At 40.9% G+C, this 15,357-nt stretch overlaps 1 protein-coding gene across 1 annotated transcript; it reads left to right on the top strand.

Moving 5' to 3' along the window:
- The first annotated feature begins 647 nt into the window (after positions 1 to 647).
- foxa3 (forkhead box A3) lies at positions 648 to 5,208 on the top strand. Its single transcript, XM_026193409.1, has 2 exons — positions 648 to 1,055; positions 2,400 to 5,208. The coding sequence occupies exons 1-2, from the start codon at positions 993 to 995 to the stop codon at positions 3,735 to 3,737; spliced, it is 1,401 nt and encodes a 466-aa protein (XP_026049194.1). The 5' UTR covers positions 648 to 992; the 3' UTR covers positions 3,738 to 5,208.
- Positions 5,209 to 15,357: the final 10,149 nt, after the last annotated feature.

Below are 15,357 nucleotides of genomic sequence, written 5' to 3'. Positions count from 1 at the left end.
GCACGGGGATAAGCTTCTTAGTCAGCTGTGTTTACTTTTTTACTCCTTATGTTTTACTTGGTTTTCGTGACGAAGATTCAGAAGAAAACAGAGGCTGATGGTGGAAAATTGAGAAATTTGATGTTCTCTAATCTTCTGATAAGTCTCAGGTGATTCGTGCTATTATCAAAATATGTGAAGGTCAAAGTTGTCACGATTAAATATTTTGTTATTCAAGCCAGAATTCTATTTTTCGAATTCTTTTAGAAAAATCGCGTTGCTAGCAAAACTGCAGAAACCAGACGCTGATTGTTAAAAGAACTGAAAAAATAATTTTGGATTTTAATGAAGCGCTTTTATGTAGATTTTTTTTATTGCTCCAGTTTCGAAACGTGTTTGATATTTAACTTTTCGTCATGACCAACAAAACGTAACTCTTCTGAAATACTGAGAAACATCCCAAAAATGGGCACAGCTTTTGAACAGTAGTACGCTTGCTCGGCTGGTTTTCGCCAGCACAGCCGCGGGGCCGATATCCAGCACGCCAGGGGGCTACATCTGCCTTTTTTGCCGGGCCCTTCCTGCCCAATTCAAAAGTGAGGGCTGGGCGGGGCCGAGCAGAGCCTTATAAGAGAAGGGCGCCCAGGTTCCTCTACTGTATTTCCAAGTTATATCTCCGTCTGTCGCGCGCTGCGTCCCGAGGGCCCGGTGACCAAAAGAAAAAACGGGCCACGAGAAAGAAGCAGAAGTCTGTTGAGCATTAACAAATTTAAAGCTGCAAAACAATGGATTACTGACAACTAAGAAACGCTGACCTACCTGTTCTCCGGAGCGGAATCGCATCACTTTTTCATTTTTACGCATTTTAGACTCCGTGCGACAAGGAGAACCCTTTCTGCTTGGATTTTCTTCCCGATACGTGCCAACTTTTAGGAGGACTTTATATTTATTTTTGTTATTCTGAAAACTTCGGTCACAGATAAAATATTCTCTTCTGAAGACTTTTGTTTGGGATGTTGAGTTCTGTGAAGATGGAAGAGTGGAATACTTACTACACAGCCAGCGAGGCCAGCGAGGTAATGACAAGCGAAAACGTGAAAATATCAACAGTAACTACAAATAAATCCAGTTTTTTCTTTACTCTTGTTATAAATATTGCCAAAGTTTCCGCCTTTGTTTTGGGGGATTTAAAAAAGGGAGAAAGAGAGACAGACCGTGAGGGAAGACAAAATGTTCGCTTATGGAGCGGGACTCCGAATCAAAAGTAGTTGCTTTGATACATTCGAAAATAATCTTATAAAAGTAGGCGAAAACCTCGAATTAACATGGAAATATTATGACACTGTCTTAAAAATAAAAACATCCACGTATGGCGTTAGTAATGGAAAATCAAATCTCGGGAATCTGGACAAAAAACAAACAAACAAAAAAAAAACCCCGAAAAAACTAAAATTAAGAAAATAATAATATCGTAATATGTGAGTAACTAATATTTTTAGCAGTTATGGTAAACAAAGATCATAAATAAATCAAGAAATAAAAAGCAAGTCAGGAAGGGGCTCGCTTCTTCTGCAAAATAAATACTTTGATTTTAAATCAACAATGAGACAGTTATAATTTAACGGATTTCGTAATAAATAGTCTGTGAGAATTATATGATGTTTTTAAAGGACATAGTCTCACTGTTAGGCCTTAATCCTTTGTGTCTCTACTCCGCTTAAGTGTTGCAACGATTCAAGTGTAAATGAAACAAGACTTTTTCCTCCCTAATTCAATTAGGAGTTAATTCCAGCAGCAGCAATTCTCACCTCAACCCAGCCTGATTAAATTACCGAGAAGAAAGCGTTTGATAATAATTAACCAAAACTAAGCGGGCTAAGATACTGTTTTTTATCACCCGAAGATTTAGTATTTTCGCATCCATAAAAATTAAATATCAGTAAGACTCGGGATTCAGAGAAGCACAATTCTTGACATTTAGCTCTGAATTATTCAACTTTATTCCACACAAAAAGGACTTGGAAGTAGTATCACTCCTCCACTTTAGGTTAAATACTGAAGAACTTGTTTTTTCCATGGCAGCAGTGGAGGAGGCCGTCTGACCGAGAGGCACCATGACGCGCTTTTTACGCATTTTCAGGTTAACATCGCTGTGTGAAATCCATGTCCCCTCTCAGCACACTGAGAGCTTCATTGTGCATTGATAAGAAGTGACTTTTAACACTGGGAGTCTGGGAGTGTTTCCTTTCACATTTCACGTTTTGCCCGAGAAATTTAGATCAGTTATTTCCAACAGAAGTGTTAAAAATCGAAATCAAAATTAGATAGTTACAGAATTTATATAATTATTTGTCTTATTTAATTTCTTTTCTGTGTTCACATTGCAACTAACTAGATTTTGTCCCTCCTGTTTACTCCAGATGTACTCATCTCCTACAACCATGAACTCTGGTCTGGGCTCCATGAGCTCTATGAGCACCATCAATAACTACATCAACTTGAACCCAGCCACTGTCTCGCCTGCTGGTATGAACATGTCATATCACCCGCCCACCACCAGCATCAGCAGTTCACCACTGGCCTCAATGGGCTCCGTTCCCGGCCACATGTCCCTCTCCCCAGTGGCCCCGTCCCTCACCTCAGGCTCACTAACTCAGCTGGGCCCTGCTGCTCCAGGCTCCCTGAGTTCTTTGTCCCACTACCAGGACATTAGCCCATCCATGAGTCAGCTGGGATACACCTCTCCTGCAACTCTGAACCGAGCAGGGGCAAAGGAGATTAACCCAAAGCCCTTCCGACGGCCAATGACCCATGCCAAGCCACCATACTCCTACATCTCCCTCATCACCATGGCCATCCAGCAGAGTGGCAGCAAGATGTTAACCCTGAATGAGATTTACCAATGGATCATGAACTTGTTCCCCTACTACTGTGAGAACCAGCAGCGCTGGCAGAACTCCATCCGCCATTCCCTCTCCTTCAACGACTGCTTTGTGAAGGTGGCTCGCTCACCCGACAAGCCGGGCAAAGGCTCTTATTGGACTCTCCACCCACAGTCCGGCAACATGTTTGAGAACGGCTGCTACCTGAGGCGCCAGAAACGCTTCAAGATTGAGGACAAGTCAGCAAAAAAGGCAGCCAAGAACCAGGACATGGGCTCAGGAAAAGTAGTTCACAGTGTCGATCTCTTGGTGGAGGATCGCAGCCCTGGAGGTGGATCAGAGGGAGCAGACTCCACCCACTCAGATAACTCCCACCCGGGATCTTCAGATGACCAGCCTCATTCCCGAAACTCGATGGTTTCATTGGAATGTCCACCATTGTCCTCCTCACACCTCCACAACCCACCTGTCTCCCTGCCACCCTCCTCCACCCCCTCATCTTCCATCTCTCCATCCTCCATGCCCCTCACTGGCACCTCTTCCTCCAACCCACTCCTCCACTCCCAGACTCTACCTAGTAGCTCCCACCTCCTGCCGAGTGTCATGCAGCAACACATGGACATACAGAGCGACCCCCTCAAGTCTTTAGACCCCCACTACAACTTCAACCATCCATTCTCCATCACCAACCTCATGTCCAACGAGCAAAAGATGGACCTCAAATCCTACCAGGACCAGCTGATGACCTACAACACCTACACTGGGACCTCTCCTGTAGCAGCGAAGCAGATCTACGACAGCCCGGGGCCGACCACAATGGACTCGGGCGCTTACTACCAAACTCTGTACAGCCGCTCAGTACTCAATGCCTCCTAATATGGACTTTTAGCGACTCCCACACACACACACACAAACCTGCTCATGGAGGAAAGCCAAGATGGAGACTTCTGTGTCTCCCTGCATCTGTTAAAATGGACTCCAATGCTTTTGCCATCTTCCTCTTTCATTCTCTCTGCGTCTCTGGACTTCAAAACTCACATCCAAAATAAAATGGCTGCCATGTTTAGAGGGACAAAAGAACACACCTTTTCTTTTTACCATCTCTGTCAAACAAGGAGACAAACTGGTTACACGGAGGACAGAAAAGTGAAGCTGGACAATAGGAGGTCTTAAATGATAGTGAAGTCATTTAATTTGTCTGTGTGTAAGTTAAAGTCCAATCCTGAGAATTGTGTGTGGCAAAAATAGCCTTGTATAAAATGTAAATAGAGGTAATGAGGAGGGGAAAGGATATTTGCATTTATTTATGAAGGGAGAAATTTTAATATAACTTGTATTGTGCTCTGTCGACCAGTTACAACCGCAATGTGAGGTTTCGTTTTTTATCCAGAGGAAAGTTTCAGGTTACTGCTTCAGGCAGGTGTTACTGCAACTGGAGACATTTAAATTCATTTCTTTGTGAGTGTGTTACAACATTGGTCATTTTTTTGTTTTCACGCCCTGATCTGTCGTGTTTTTGTCAGATCGGGCATCTGTCAATTTAAACGTGTAGCTCATGAACTCTGTGCTTTCAAAAAAACGCGTCGTCTTTTTGGTTAATATGAAGAAAAAAAACATTGTGTTCCTGCTGAGGTTTAGAGTAAAACAAAGTAACAAAAAAAAAGAGAAAAATCTGTAGTGAGAAGGAAAGATGCAAAGCAACTGTGGTAAAAAAAAAAAAAAATGTGATGTGTTTCAGATGACCAGAAAATAGTTCCTTTTATTACTGCGTGAAGCATTTTAACTGCATGCCTTTCCAGAGACTGTAACATTTCGAATAACAGTTAACTGGTGAGGTGCATGGAGGAGTTCTGTCAGTTACTAACAGTGGTGGGAGGAGAGATGCACTACTGGAGGATTTACATACAGTACTTTGCACTATAGAGCTCTCAATGGCCAGGTGGGCTGATAGTGTGTGTGTGTGTTACAACAATACGTAGGAATGTCCTCCTTAAACTGTCAACGGATCAGCAAAGTAGTAACCGTGTAAAAGTGGGTCAAAAGACCGCCCCCATGTCTGAAAAGTGCCTTTTCTTCAAGTGACTGCTGATGTGAAGAGATCAATGTATGGATGATCTTTTGAAGGATGATAAGCAGCAGAGGATGCAGAAGTTTCAGGTCACGCGATGTCCTCTGTGGAACATGTTTTAGTTTCAATGCCAAATGTCCTTTATTTAAAATATGTTGCTTTTCCAACTTTGAAAGTGTGCTGATATAATATATTGTTTGTGTTTCCTTTTCTTTCGGTTTAAGTGTGATCACACTGATTCATGTTTCTTTTTTCTTATTAAAGAGGGGACAAATGGTGTCTTTGCTTTTCTTCTTTCCATCATTTTTAATAAAGGAAGAGTTTGTTGGTCAGCACATCCTGGATCAAACATAAACAAAACAGCAAATCCTTAGCGTGGATTTGCTGTTTTGGATTAGAAGAAAACACATCAGCTCTTTAAGGATTTCACACAGATAAAGCATTCAAGAATAGCCTTTTATTACAGATTTTATTATTTCAATAAGTGAGACAGAATAAAAGTTGAGTCTTTTTAAAGATCATTTTTGCAAATGCACAAACATTTCTAAAAGTTAGCCACTGAAACAAATGTTACAGCAAACAAATCAATTATAAAATTATATTTTTCTACATCCTGCACTATTGTTGGCAGCACATCTCTTACTTGTCCTGGCCAATCAGTCACAGCTCTTTGGTAGGGTAGTGCTGCAGGAATAGCACTGCCTTGTTGAAACAGCTCCTGACCAAATGACTGCGGTGTGCGACATGTAGGACATGTAGGACTGGTAGACTAAACATGGCTGGATCACACTGAGATCCTCAAAGCCGACCTCTGCGCAGACCCTCTGCCTGGGCGGCATCGCACACACACAGAGTGAGGCCCTGACCACTCCAAAAACTACTGACCTGCCTCTGACCCTGCACTAGAAAAACCGTCAGCAAGTCAACGAAACAAAAACAGGGGAAAGTAGGAGCAGGACATTTATCTTTTTTGCCTTTAAGGACCAATTCCAGAGAGCTCCACCTAAACAGTAAACACACAACTTTCTGCATGTTTAAGGAGATTTTTCAAGCAAGGGAGCAACAAAATATATAGACTAAGCATGGACACTGGCTGAATCTCTTGCAAAATATGGAGAGGATGAGATAGTATAATCATACATATGAAAATGTTGACTTCAGAGAAAATTCTGTTCAACACTAACGGTTCTTGCTTGGAGCCTGCATCGAAATGCAGGTAAATTCATGCTAAAACCACCAATTCATGTCTAGAAACATGAACAAATACAATGCTATTTTGTCACCAAATTATTTAATAGGAGTTAATGCATTGACACACACACACACACCCACACACCGCACGCTGGCACGCTGGCACGCCGCCTGTCTACCTGCCCTACTCTCTACCTGTCTGCATGTTTGACAGTTGCTCAACCCAACCCTATGCTGTAGCTGTTGTCACAGATTTGTCCCTGACTGCTCTTTTATCTTAAGCACAGTAACAAATAACGCCAGTGCATATGATCAGCAGCAGCACACACTCTGAAGATATTGGCCTCATTTTTAACCTCAGTCTGAATCAGCGTTTCTGACTTTCATTTTTCTGTCTGTTTCTTGCAGCAAGATGTTTTCGCCAAAAGTATGGTGTTGTAAGTCATTTAACTCATGTAGGTTTTGTTAGCAAACTGTATTCATAGAGTACATGAGTGAAATGCACAGACAAACATGTCTGCAAATTAGTGCTAAGGAACAGCCGGCAAAACTGGAACGCTCGTGCGGCTGTCAGAGGACCTGAGGTGCTCGCACATCAGCTTAATCCTTCAGACCAAGAGGTTACCACCAACTTACCAGCCTATTTCTATTAACTATTGGAGACAGTGCCTACTTGATTCTTATGAAGAATTACGAATGAATCAAGTAGGCAAGACATGTTTAAAAAAAGAAAAATTAACTATTAGAGAGAGGAGGAAAAAAATATAACTAATCTTTCTTTCCTTTCCATATGGTTGTCCTCAACACACACACAGGCAAGACACTCTCATACATATGCCTTAAAGAAATAAAGAAATGCTAAGTGTGAAACTTGGGCAGTTCTTTCATACACAATAGTCCCTTTGGAGCATTTAGCTTGATAAGATAGGCAAGCACCCACCTGATATGGTCTCCACAGCTACAAAGACACACACACACACACACACACACACACACACACACACACACACACACACACACACACACACACACAAGAAGGTGTTCCAGGTATGACTAACCTGACTCTATAATGTCACTCATAGTAATCAGGAGACCTCGCTGATAGTGGTCACATTCATTCCAGACTTTTGGTGAAGGAAAACTGATTAGAGTCTATCCACAGATAACACACTGTGACTTAAAGGTTTGAAGGGGCAACAGTGCAGCAGCTCGAGCAATTTCAGCACCAAAGAGAGAAAAAATTCAGATGTGACCCTTACATTTGTAACCTTTCATCTGTAATCTGTAACCCTGGGCTGACCGAGTTTCCAGACATGGGACTCTTTGAAAACAGATACTGACTGCTGATAACAGTCTGGATGTCACAATAAAATATTCTCCTCTACAAATGACCATAACAGCCCCAGATTTTGGTTACAGATTCTGGGATTTTCCCACACACTTCTGTGTATCATTTTCTTTTAAAGATTTAATCTCATAAAATTGATAAAGTTTATCAGATATAACCAACTCTTTGTCAACATAATTATGCACATCAGACTTGTAAAAAGTAATTGAAATATCTGTGTTGAATAGTATGAAATAAGTATGAATAGCCACACTGATTTTTGTGGCTTTTTTCTATGGTGAGTATGGTGATCAATTAAGTTCATAAGACTTTTCCAAAGTTACAAAAGTAAAAGAGGAAAACATGGAAACAAACGCTGGAATATACCGATGTATTCATGTCATTCAGACCATGACTGCAACATGGATGCACCTTGTTTGTGGAATACAGTGTTGGGTTACAAATGGCTGGTTACACTACAGAATTATTGGGATTAAATAGTAATTGTTAGATTACAAGTACTCGTGAAGTAATTTTGTATTACCAAACACAAACTTTCCTTTACGATTACCTCACATCTTATTTATTTCACTTTTATTTATATATCTAGCCTTCTATAGAGTATATCTACCTGTGAATGCATTGCTCTTACATCAGTGCACAGTGAGTTGATACTTGTAGTATTTACCACACCAAAAGTAACAGTAACAAGTAACAAGCTCTTGCAAACAAGCTCGTTGGGGACACAAGAAGACCACATCATCCAAGAAAGAGGCCTAAACATGTCTGGAGATGTACGAGAGCATATCACATAGGACATGAATGCACTGCTTAGAGGAGGTCTTTGCAGTAGTAACGTCTGGAGGTAAAAGAACCTGTGCAAAACATTCTCAGAGTTAAGCAACAAAATATGTTCATGAATTGGGAGGAGTACATCGTGAATGTGTGACTGCAAGCTTGAATCTTGCAGATGTCATCTCTGCATAAAAGGCATGCTACGTCGTGTACTGGCACTAACAATGGATGGAAGGTCGCACATGTTGGATCTTTTAAATTATATTTTTAACTGATTTAATTCCTCTGAATACTGTGCTGTTCTGTAAGCACTGGGTCTGCAAGTGGTACTGAATGATCAAATTAACAAACATATTTTCCCACTTCATAACATCTGTTCAGTTAAGCCACGGATGTTGAACTGCAGGCCTCGAGGGCCGGTGTCCTGCAGGTTTTAGATCTCACCCTGGGTCAGCACACATTAACAGGCTTCTGGAGAACCCCAAGACATGTTGAGGAGGTAATTTAGCTATTTAAATCAGCTGTGATGGATAAAGGACACATCTAAAACCTGCAGGACACCGGCCCTCGAGGCCTGGAGTTCGACACCTGTGAGTTAGGCAGAAGATTTTGCTTATTTAAAAAAACATCCCTAATTTGGGGCAAAGCACTTCGTTTGGTGGTGCTTCCAGAAGATTTATAAGATGACAGTTAAGATATGTTTCAGTGACAAATGGTTCCTAAAGACATTATCGTGACACAACTGTCATTTTTAGTATAATGAGTATTTGTCTCCTGAGGTGCAGCAGTTTCTCTGTTGAGCATGTGATGACAGATGTCCTCAGGCTCTCTTGCTGGAGACAGACAATCCAACGAGGAGCCTGCCAGCATGCACACCTGCACAAAGAGTATCTGTGCTAAAATGAATATTTTTTCATTTGCATAAGAGACAGAAAGAAGAAAGAAAGAAAGAAAGAAAGAAAGAAAGAAAGAAAGAAAGAAAGAAAGAAAGAAAGAAAGAAAGAAAGAAAGAACGGAAGGAGGAAAAAAGGGTGGTGTCTGTTTCTAAGATGTCTAATGCAAATGAGGCAGTGCATCCTGGATCCTGTTCTGTGGATGAACTGTTTACACTTGTTATGCCCGAGAAAAGGGAGGGAAAAGAGAGCGAGCGAGATAGAGAGATAGCGAGAGAAGGAACAAAGCACTTACAGTTCAGTCCTCAGGCTACTTGAAAAGTGAACGATTATTTGATGACATATAAGTTCATGTGTTAGTTAGTCAGTGAGAGGGGTATGACAGTTAGTCAACAAATTTGCACTTACTTGTACAACAAAATCAAAAACCTGCTACTCCCAAAAAACTCAAACTGGTAATTATGAGACTCTTATAACAACAATAATTGAATCGAGGAGGTCTTAGAGATAAAAATCAATAACATACAAATGCTGAAATTTAAAATATCAAGTCTGGTGGAAGTGTGACTAATAAAGTCACACATCCACCAGACTGACAACTGCTTGCAGTAAATGGAAACTATAAATAGTCCTGCCAAAGAGTCACAGGTTTTATAAGACAGACAGACAAAGGTCCTGCTCTACAAACATCAATAAATACAGTTCAGTAAAAGGACCCAACCCCAGTTGTTATTTGCATCTGCGAAATTTTCTATTTGGTAGTATAGCTGTGTTCTGAGATATCCTCATCTTGCAGTATGTATAAGTGGGGAGAGCAGTACAGAGCAGGTGCTTTGTGAGACAGAAGCTTGACATTTTAGTGTTTGAACTGTTGATCTAACAAAATAAGAACTATGAAGTCGTCAGAGAAATTTAGATTAGGTTGTAGATCCGTCAGTAGAAAAAAATTACTATGATAATAAATCTGCACCCTAAGAGCAAGAAGGTCATGAGGCTCCTGGAGTGAGGTTTGCACATTCCCTCTGTGCCTGCCTGGGCTCTCTCCGTGTTCTCCAGCTTCCACCCACAGCCCAAAGACATGCATAATAAATTAAACACATTCATGCCTACAATTTAAATTAACTGTAGGTAGAAATGTGAGAGTGGATGGCTGCCTGTCTTTAACTGCTAGCCCTGCAATAGACTGGTGTCTAGGATATACCCTGCAACTTACCCTATGACAGCTGCAACAGGCTCTAACCGCCCACAACCCTGAATAGGATAAGTGGGTAAGAAAATAGTGTGTTGGATAAACAGTAACATAAGAAAATGTGCTTTGTACAAGGCCACAGCGGGCAAGGCCGAGAGTGAAACTAACATTAATAAACATAATTTTTTGAAGGAAAAAATAAAATAAACAAGAGTTTGCTGATGCTATCATGCCGACCTTTATTTCACTAAAACCCAGCAGCTCAGGTCCTTTTTTACTGTTAATGATTAATCGAAATAGTGGGGTGTGGTGAATGAACTTTTTTTAGGTTTTGAAGGAGATGGTCGACAAAAACAACAACTATTGCCTTGAACAGCAATAATCATGATGGTACATCTCTGTTATATAAATATTACAATATAAAACATCGCTTTAAACTGAAGAGTAAAGTAAAGAAAAGAATCTCAAAAATCGTGAAAAAAAGCCGTTTATCAGTGGCCAAATCATCAGGATGAAGAGACATTAAAAACTGAGCTGCAGGTAAAAGAGAAAAAAAAAAGCAGACAGAGAGACTGTCAGTGCATAACACAGTCAGTATGTCATCCAGACAGACGGACAGACAGAGCGCCACTGGCCCAGCAGAGGCAAAGATAAGCAGTTGGACTTTGCACCGTCGGCCGTGGGTGTTGCAAAGAGCCCGAGATAAAGTGCTGGCCTGAGAGACGAACACAGAGGAGGAGAATGATTACATTTAAACCTAATGGTGTGTGTGTGTGTGTGTGTGTGTGTGTGTGTGTGTGTGTGTGTGTGTGTGTGTGTGTGTGTGTGTGTGTGTGTATGTGTGTGTGTGGAGTATTGATCAAACCAGCACCACTGACTCTCATGGATGCAAAAAAGAGCAGCAGGTTAAAGGTCAAGGGAGCTTGGTTTGTAGACTGGTTGCTGGTTCTAAACCCTGGGTTTGGGCTGAGATGGCTCTGTTTTCTTGTTGTTTTGATAGTGTGCTCGGAGCAAACTGTGTAAAACAAACTGTAAATAAATGTTGAAACGTCCCCAAAAAGGTCGCTGTTTTTTCATGTGCCATTCATTCAGCTTTTAAAACTGTGTGTTGTTTTTCAAAAGATCATTTTTTTAAATCCTTAAATTTCCCGCTTGAATACTTCTTCCTGTTATAATTTTCATGTAATTTTTTTGCGTCCGGTGACTGTTTACCCTGACCCAGTTTCCCAGAGGGATCATTAAAGTTTCAGTTTATCTTATCTTATAGTAATATTGTCTCTGTTATGATTGCACATAGCACCTGCCGGGTTTGTCCAGTCCTCCCTGTAACATTAGACAAAGCAGATTTGAAAATAAAATCCATGGATTGTTTGCTGTGGTATTTCGATTAAGTCGAAAGCTATGCATCATACCACAGGTTAATATGCTGACACCTAGTTCGGCTCTGTATTTTCAGGATGTGCTGTGGATGTGAAGACCAATTTCCTCAGGACTTTGTTTTCTCATGTGTCAGAAGAAACCAGCAGGCTGGATTTATGAAGCCGGGCGCTGAACCCGGAGATCAACAATGATGGGAAAGTCCCACGCAGTTGTTTGTATCACTCTGATAAACCTTGATTCACAAAATCACCTTTGCTTCCCAGACATGAGGGATAGCCACATATAGCCTATCTAAATGACAGATCTATCATGCAAACTAGCTCAAACCACTGTGATACATTTCACCTCAGGCTAATGCTGGTGGAGTGTCTTCAGCATAAACGTCCTCAAACAATAAAACCATCGTTTCCTCAAACAGCTTAAACAACAGATCATCTCATTGCAATGGCGTTCTCTGCCAAGAAATTTAGGATCCGGGAAAGTTGATGGTACATTAACATAACTGAAACTTCCAATGGTCACAGCCAATGATGCCAATTACTTCAGAACAGCTTAAAAACCTTACAAAAGAACAATTGTCATGCAGTTTAGATCATAATAAATGTACAAAACCACATTTCTATTAATGTGTCGTTTCGAGCTGGCCACAAACATGAAGGCTAGAATGGTATTTACTTGTCAACAGCGCTATCAGACACTTTAAAACCAAAGGAACTTAGATCTAATACCTTATTTATACATTGGGGATACATTCAATTCAATTCATCTGTTTGAACTAAAAGTTTTTACACTGGAATAGTTTACATTGGCAAACAGCATTTGCCATTTTCTAGTACTGTTGGTTCTGGGTTTGAATCCACCATCTGGCCAGGGCCTTTCTATGTGGAGTTTGCACGTTCTCCCCATATCTGCGTGGGTTCTCCGTGGGTACTCCGGCTTCCTCCCACAATCCAGACACATGCATGTAGTGGGGTTAGGTTAGGTGTGAGTTTGAATGGTTGTCTGTCTCTCAGCCTGGTGGCTTGTTCAGGATGTGTTGCTGAAACTCCACATCCACAAGCAATTTTTGGAGTGGAGTGAATAATCACACTGTAACAGCTCCTAGTACGCCCATTACATGTAATTCAGTACACCATAAATGCTACAAATGTAGCACTATAAATGTTACAAATGTAGCATTTATAGTGCTACATTCTGATTCAGTCAACTTCTGAATCAGAATGTTTCCATAACATCGTGATTTGGAGCTTCTCTTTAGCGGGAGTTGAAAAAAAAAAAGATATTTGTTGCTAATACACCCTCCAATTTTCAGCCACAATTTTCATGCTTTCAGATGAGAAAAGGAAGAGTTACAGGTCAGCGTGTTTCGTTCCCAAAGCCGAGCAGTTGTTTCTTCATAGCTACTTTCAGGTTCAACAAACCGACAAGTGGACTGTGACAGTGTCAGGATGGTGTGAGGAGACATAAATTGTCCACAAGTGTGATGAGACCTTCAGGAATGTCTACCAACATCTGGAGAGCATGTGTCGGGTCAAACACACAGTGAAAGTGTGCAAGAGTGTGTGTGCAACTGGCTAGACTTTAAGACAACAACTACTTGAATTGACATGACAGCCACCAATGTATGCTGCTGTAAATCACACACACTGAGCCAAAGGCACATATTCTGCACACACACATATAAAGACACACAGAGCATGTTGGAGGTTGTCTCTGGCTCTCAAGCCGATGAAGACAGGGTGCCCATCCTTTGCCAAATAACAGAAGCTGATGGAGCAATGCGTCAAACTGTTGTGTTGAACCTGGCTCTGACCGGGTAACAAGCACGACTTTGCTTCTCAGCTTGTAACCACTTTGGCCGAGTTGGGTTCCCTTGAGAAAGATTTTAGTGTATTTGCTCAGTTTTCATCTTTGTGTTTTTTAACCGATATCAGACAAAGCAGTAGTCTTTGCTCTGTCCAAAATCCTCTGAGGTAGATGTGTAACATTTAGAAATCAGGCAGAAGACAATATCAGCTTTTGGACAGCAAGTCGAGTTGGAGAGGAAAAACAAAAAAAAAAAGCACAACTTTCACTGCCTAAAATGTTTGTTTAACCCAATTCAAATAATGATTTCAGTAAGGACAGATAAACTGAAGATGAAAAGAGACACTGTTTCAACTACTAATTATTTCCATCACATCTTCATATTTGAGGCAGGGATAGCTCAGTAGGTAGAGTGGTCGCCCCATGATTGGAAGGTCGGGGGTTCAAATCTGCTGAACGGCTACCCTGAGGTACCCCTGAGCAAGGTACCGTCCCTACTCACTGCTCCCCGGGCGCCTGCTTAGTGGCTGCCCACTGCTTCACTGAGTGAATGGGTCAAATGCAGAGGAAAAACAAGTAATTTCCCCACAGGGATCAATAAAGTATACATTATTATATTTCATTAAAGAACAATCGCCAATAAGTGGGTGCCCTGAAATTGCTTCCACAAATTACATTACAAAATGTGATTAATCGTTTTTTTGTTTAGCCATCAGAAAATAAAATCAAGAAAAATATGTCTTCTGATTGGATGGACAGCCTGGCGACTGATACCAGAGATGCCCGCTCCTTCGACTCTTCATATTCATATAGGTGCTAAATCAGTCACTAAACTGGACCTTTTTACCATGTTTGGACTGTTTTAATAGAATTATCTGACAAATAATATCGTTTTCAGTTAGGTACTCTTTAAGGGGTTGACTCAATTTGTTTTAACATGTTTTATTTTATTTTATTTTATTTTACGTTGCTTATGCTATTTGTATATGTACAGCACTTTGTGAACCCTGGTTTTATGTAAAAGTGCTTTATAAATAAAGCTAGTATGGTATGGTATAGATCATCCAAGAAGTCTCTTCTTCAGTTTTGGTGCCTGATATTGTAGTATTTTATGACTCTGTCATTTAGCAATAATGAGAAGATTTTCTACACAAGCAACATCCAAGTTAAAGCTGATAACGTAGCGCACCACCCTCTCTGGTTTGACTCTGCTGCAGTAGGGTGGGGTTGTAGAAGGAATAAGTGGTCAGCCTGGGAGTCAGGTGTAACAGTAGACCTGAAGGCAGGAAGGTGAAATTGTGGTCTAAAGTTTTCTTCATCCAGGCAAGATTCTTGCCTCTTCTTTGCTCTGTAACATATAGATGTGGATATATTTTTTTTGTAATTGATTCAAGCTAACATTAGGAAAAACAGATTTTCTCTATTTCAGGCATGACTTAGAGCAGGTTGTGTGCTATAAGAGTGTGCAATTTTGTTTTTAAGGGCAGTGGGTCAGTGTGTGCAATCTGAGCCATGAGAGTTCATTCTGTGCAGAGGAGAGGTCAGCCTGCTACAACCTGTTCTCATTCCCAGGGCATCATATAATGCCGTTTTGTAACAAAAAAAAAATACAGCAGACTAAAACCAGCCCTGTCAATATGTCAAACCCTACAATGCAAAAATCCCCACCCCAAGCCCCGAATCCACCCATGGACTCTAAAGTTAGCACTACAGGCTCCTTCAGAGTAACAGTGAATTGCTGCTTATGATAAATGCCAGTGAAATAGTGATTAAATCCTAATAACTATCTTTGCTAACTCTAAAAGTCTAAAAGAAAAGTACATGCTCACACTTCCCCACAGTTTTAA

This window comes from Astatotilapia calliptera, chromosome 14 (assembly GCF_900246225.1).
Source record: "Astatotilapia calliptera chromosome 14, fAstCal1.2, whole genome shotgun sequence".
Taxonomy (NCBI): Eukaryota; Metazoa; Chordata; class Actinopteri; order Cichliformes; family Cichlidae; genus Astatotilapia; species Astatotilapia calliptera.
The sequence above is the reverse complement of the archived record's forward strand: the minus strand, read 5'-3'. Positions and strand labels throughout refer to the sequence as shown.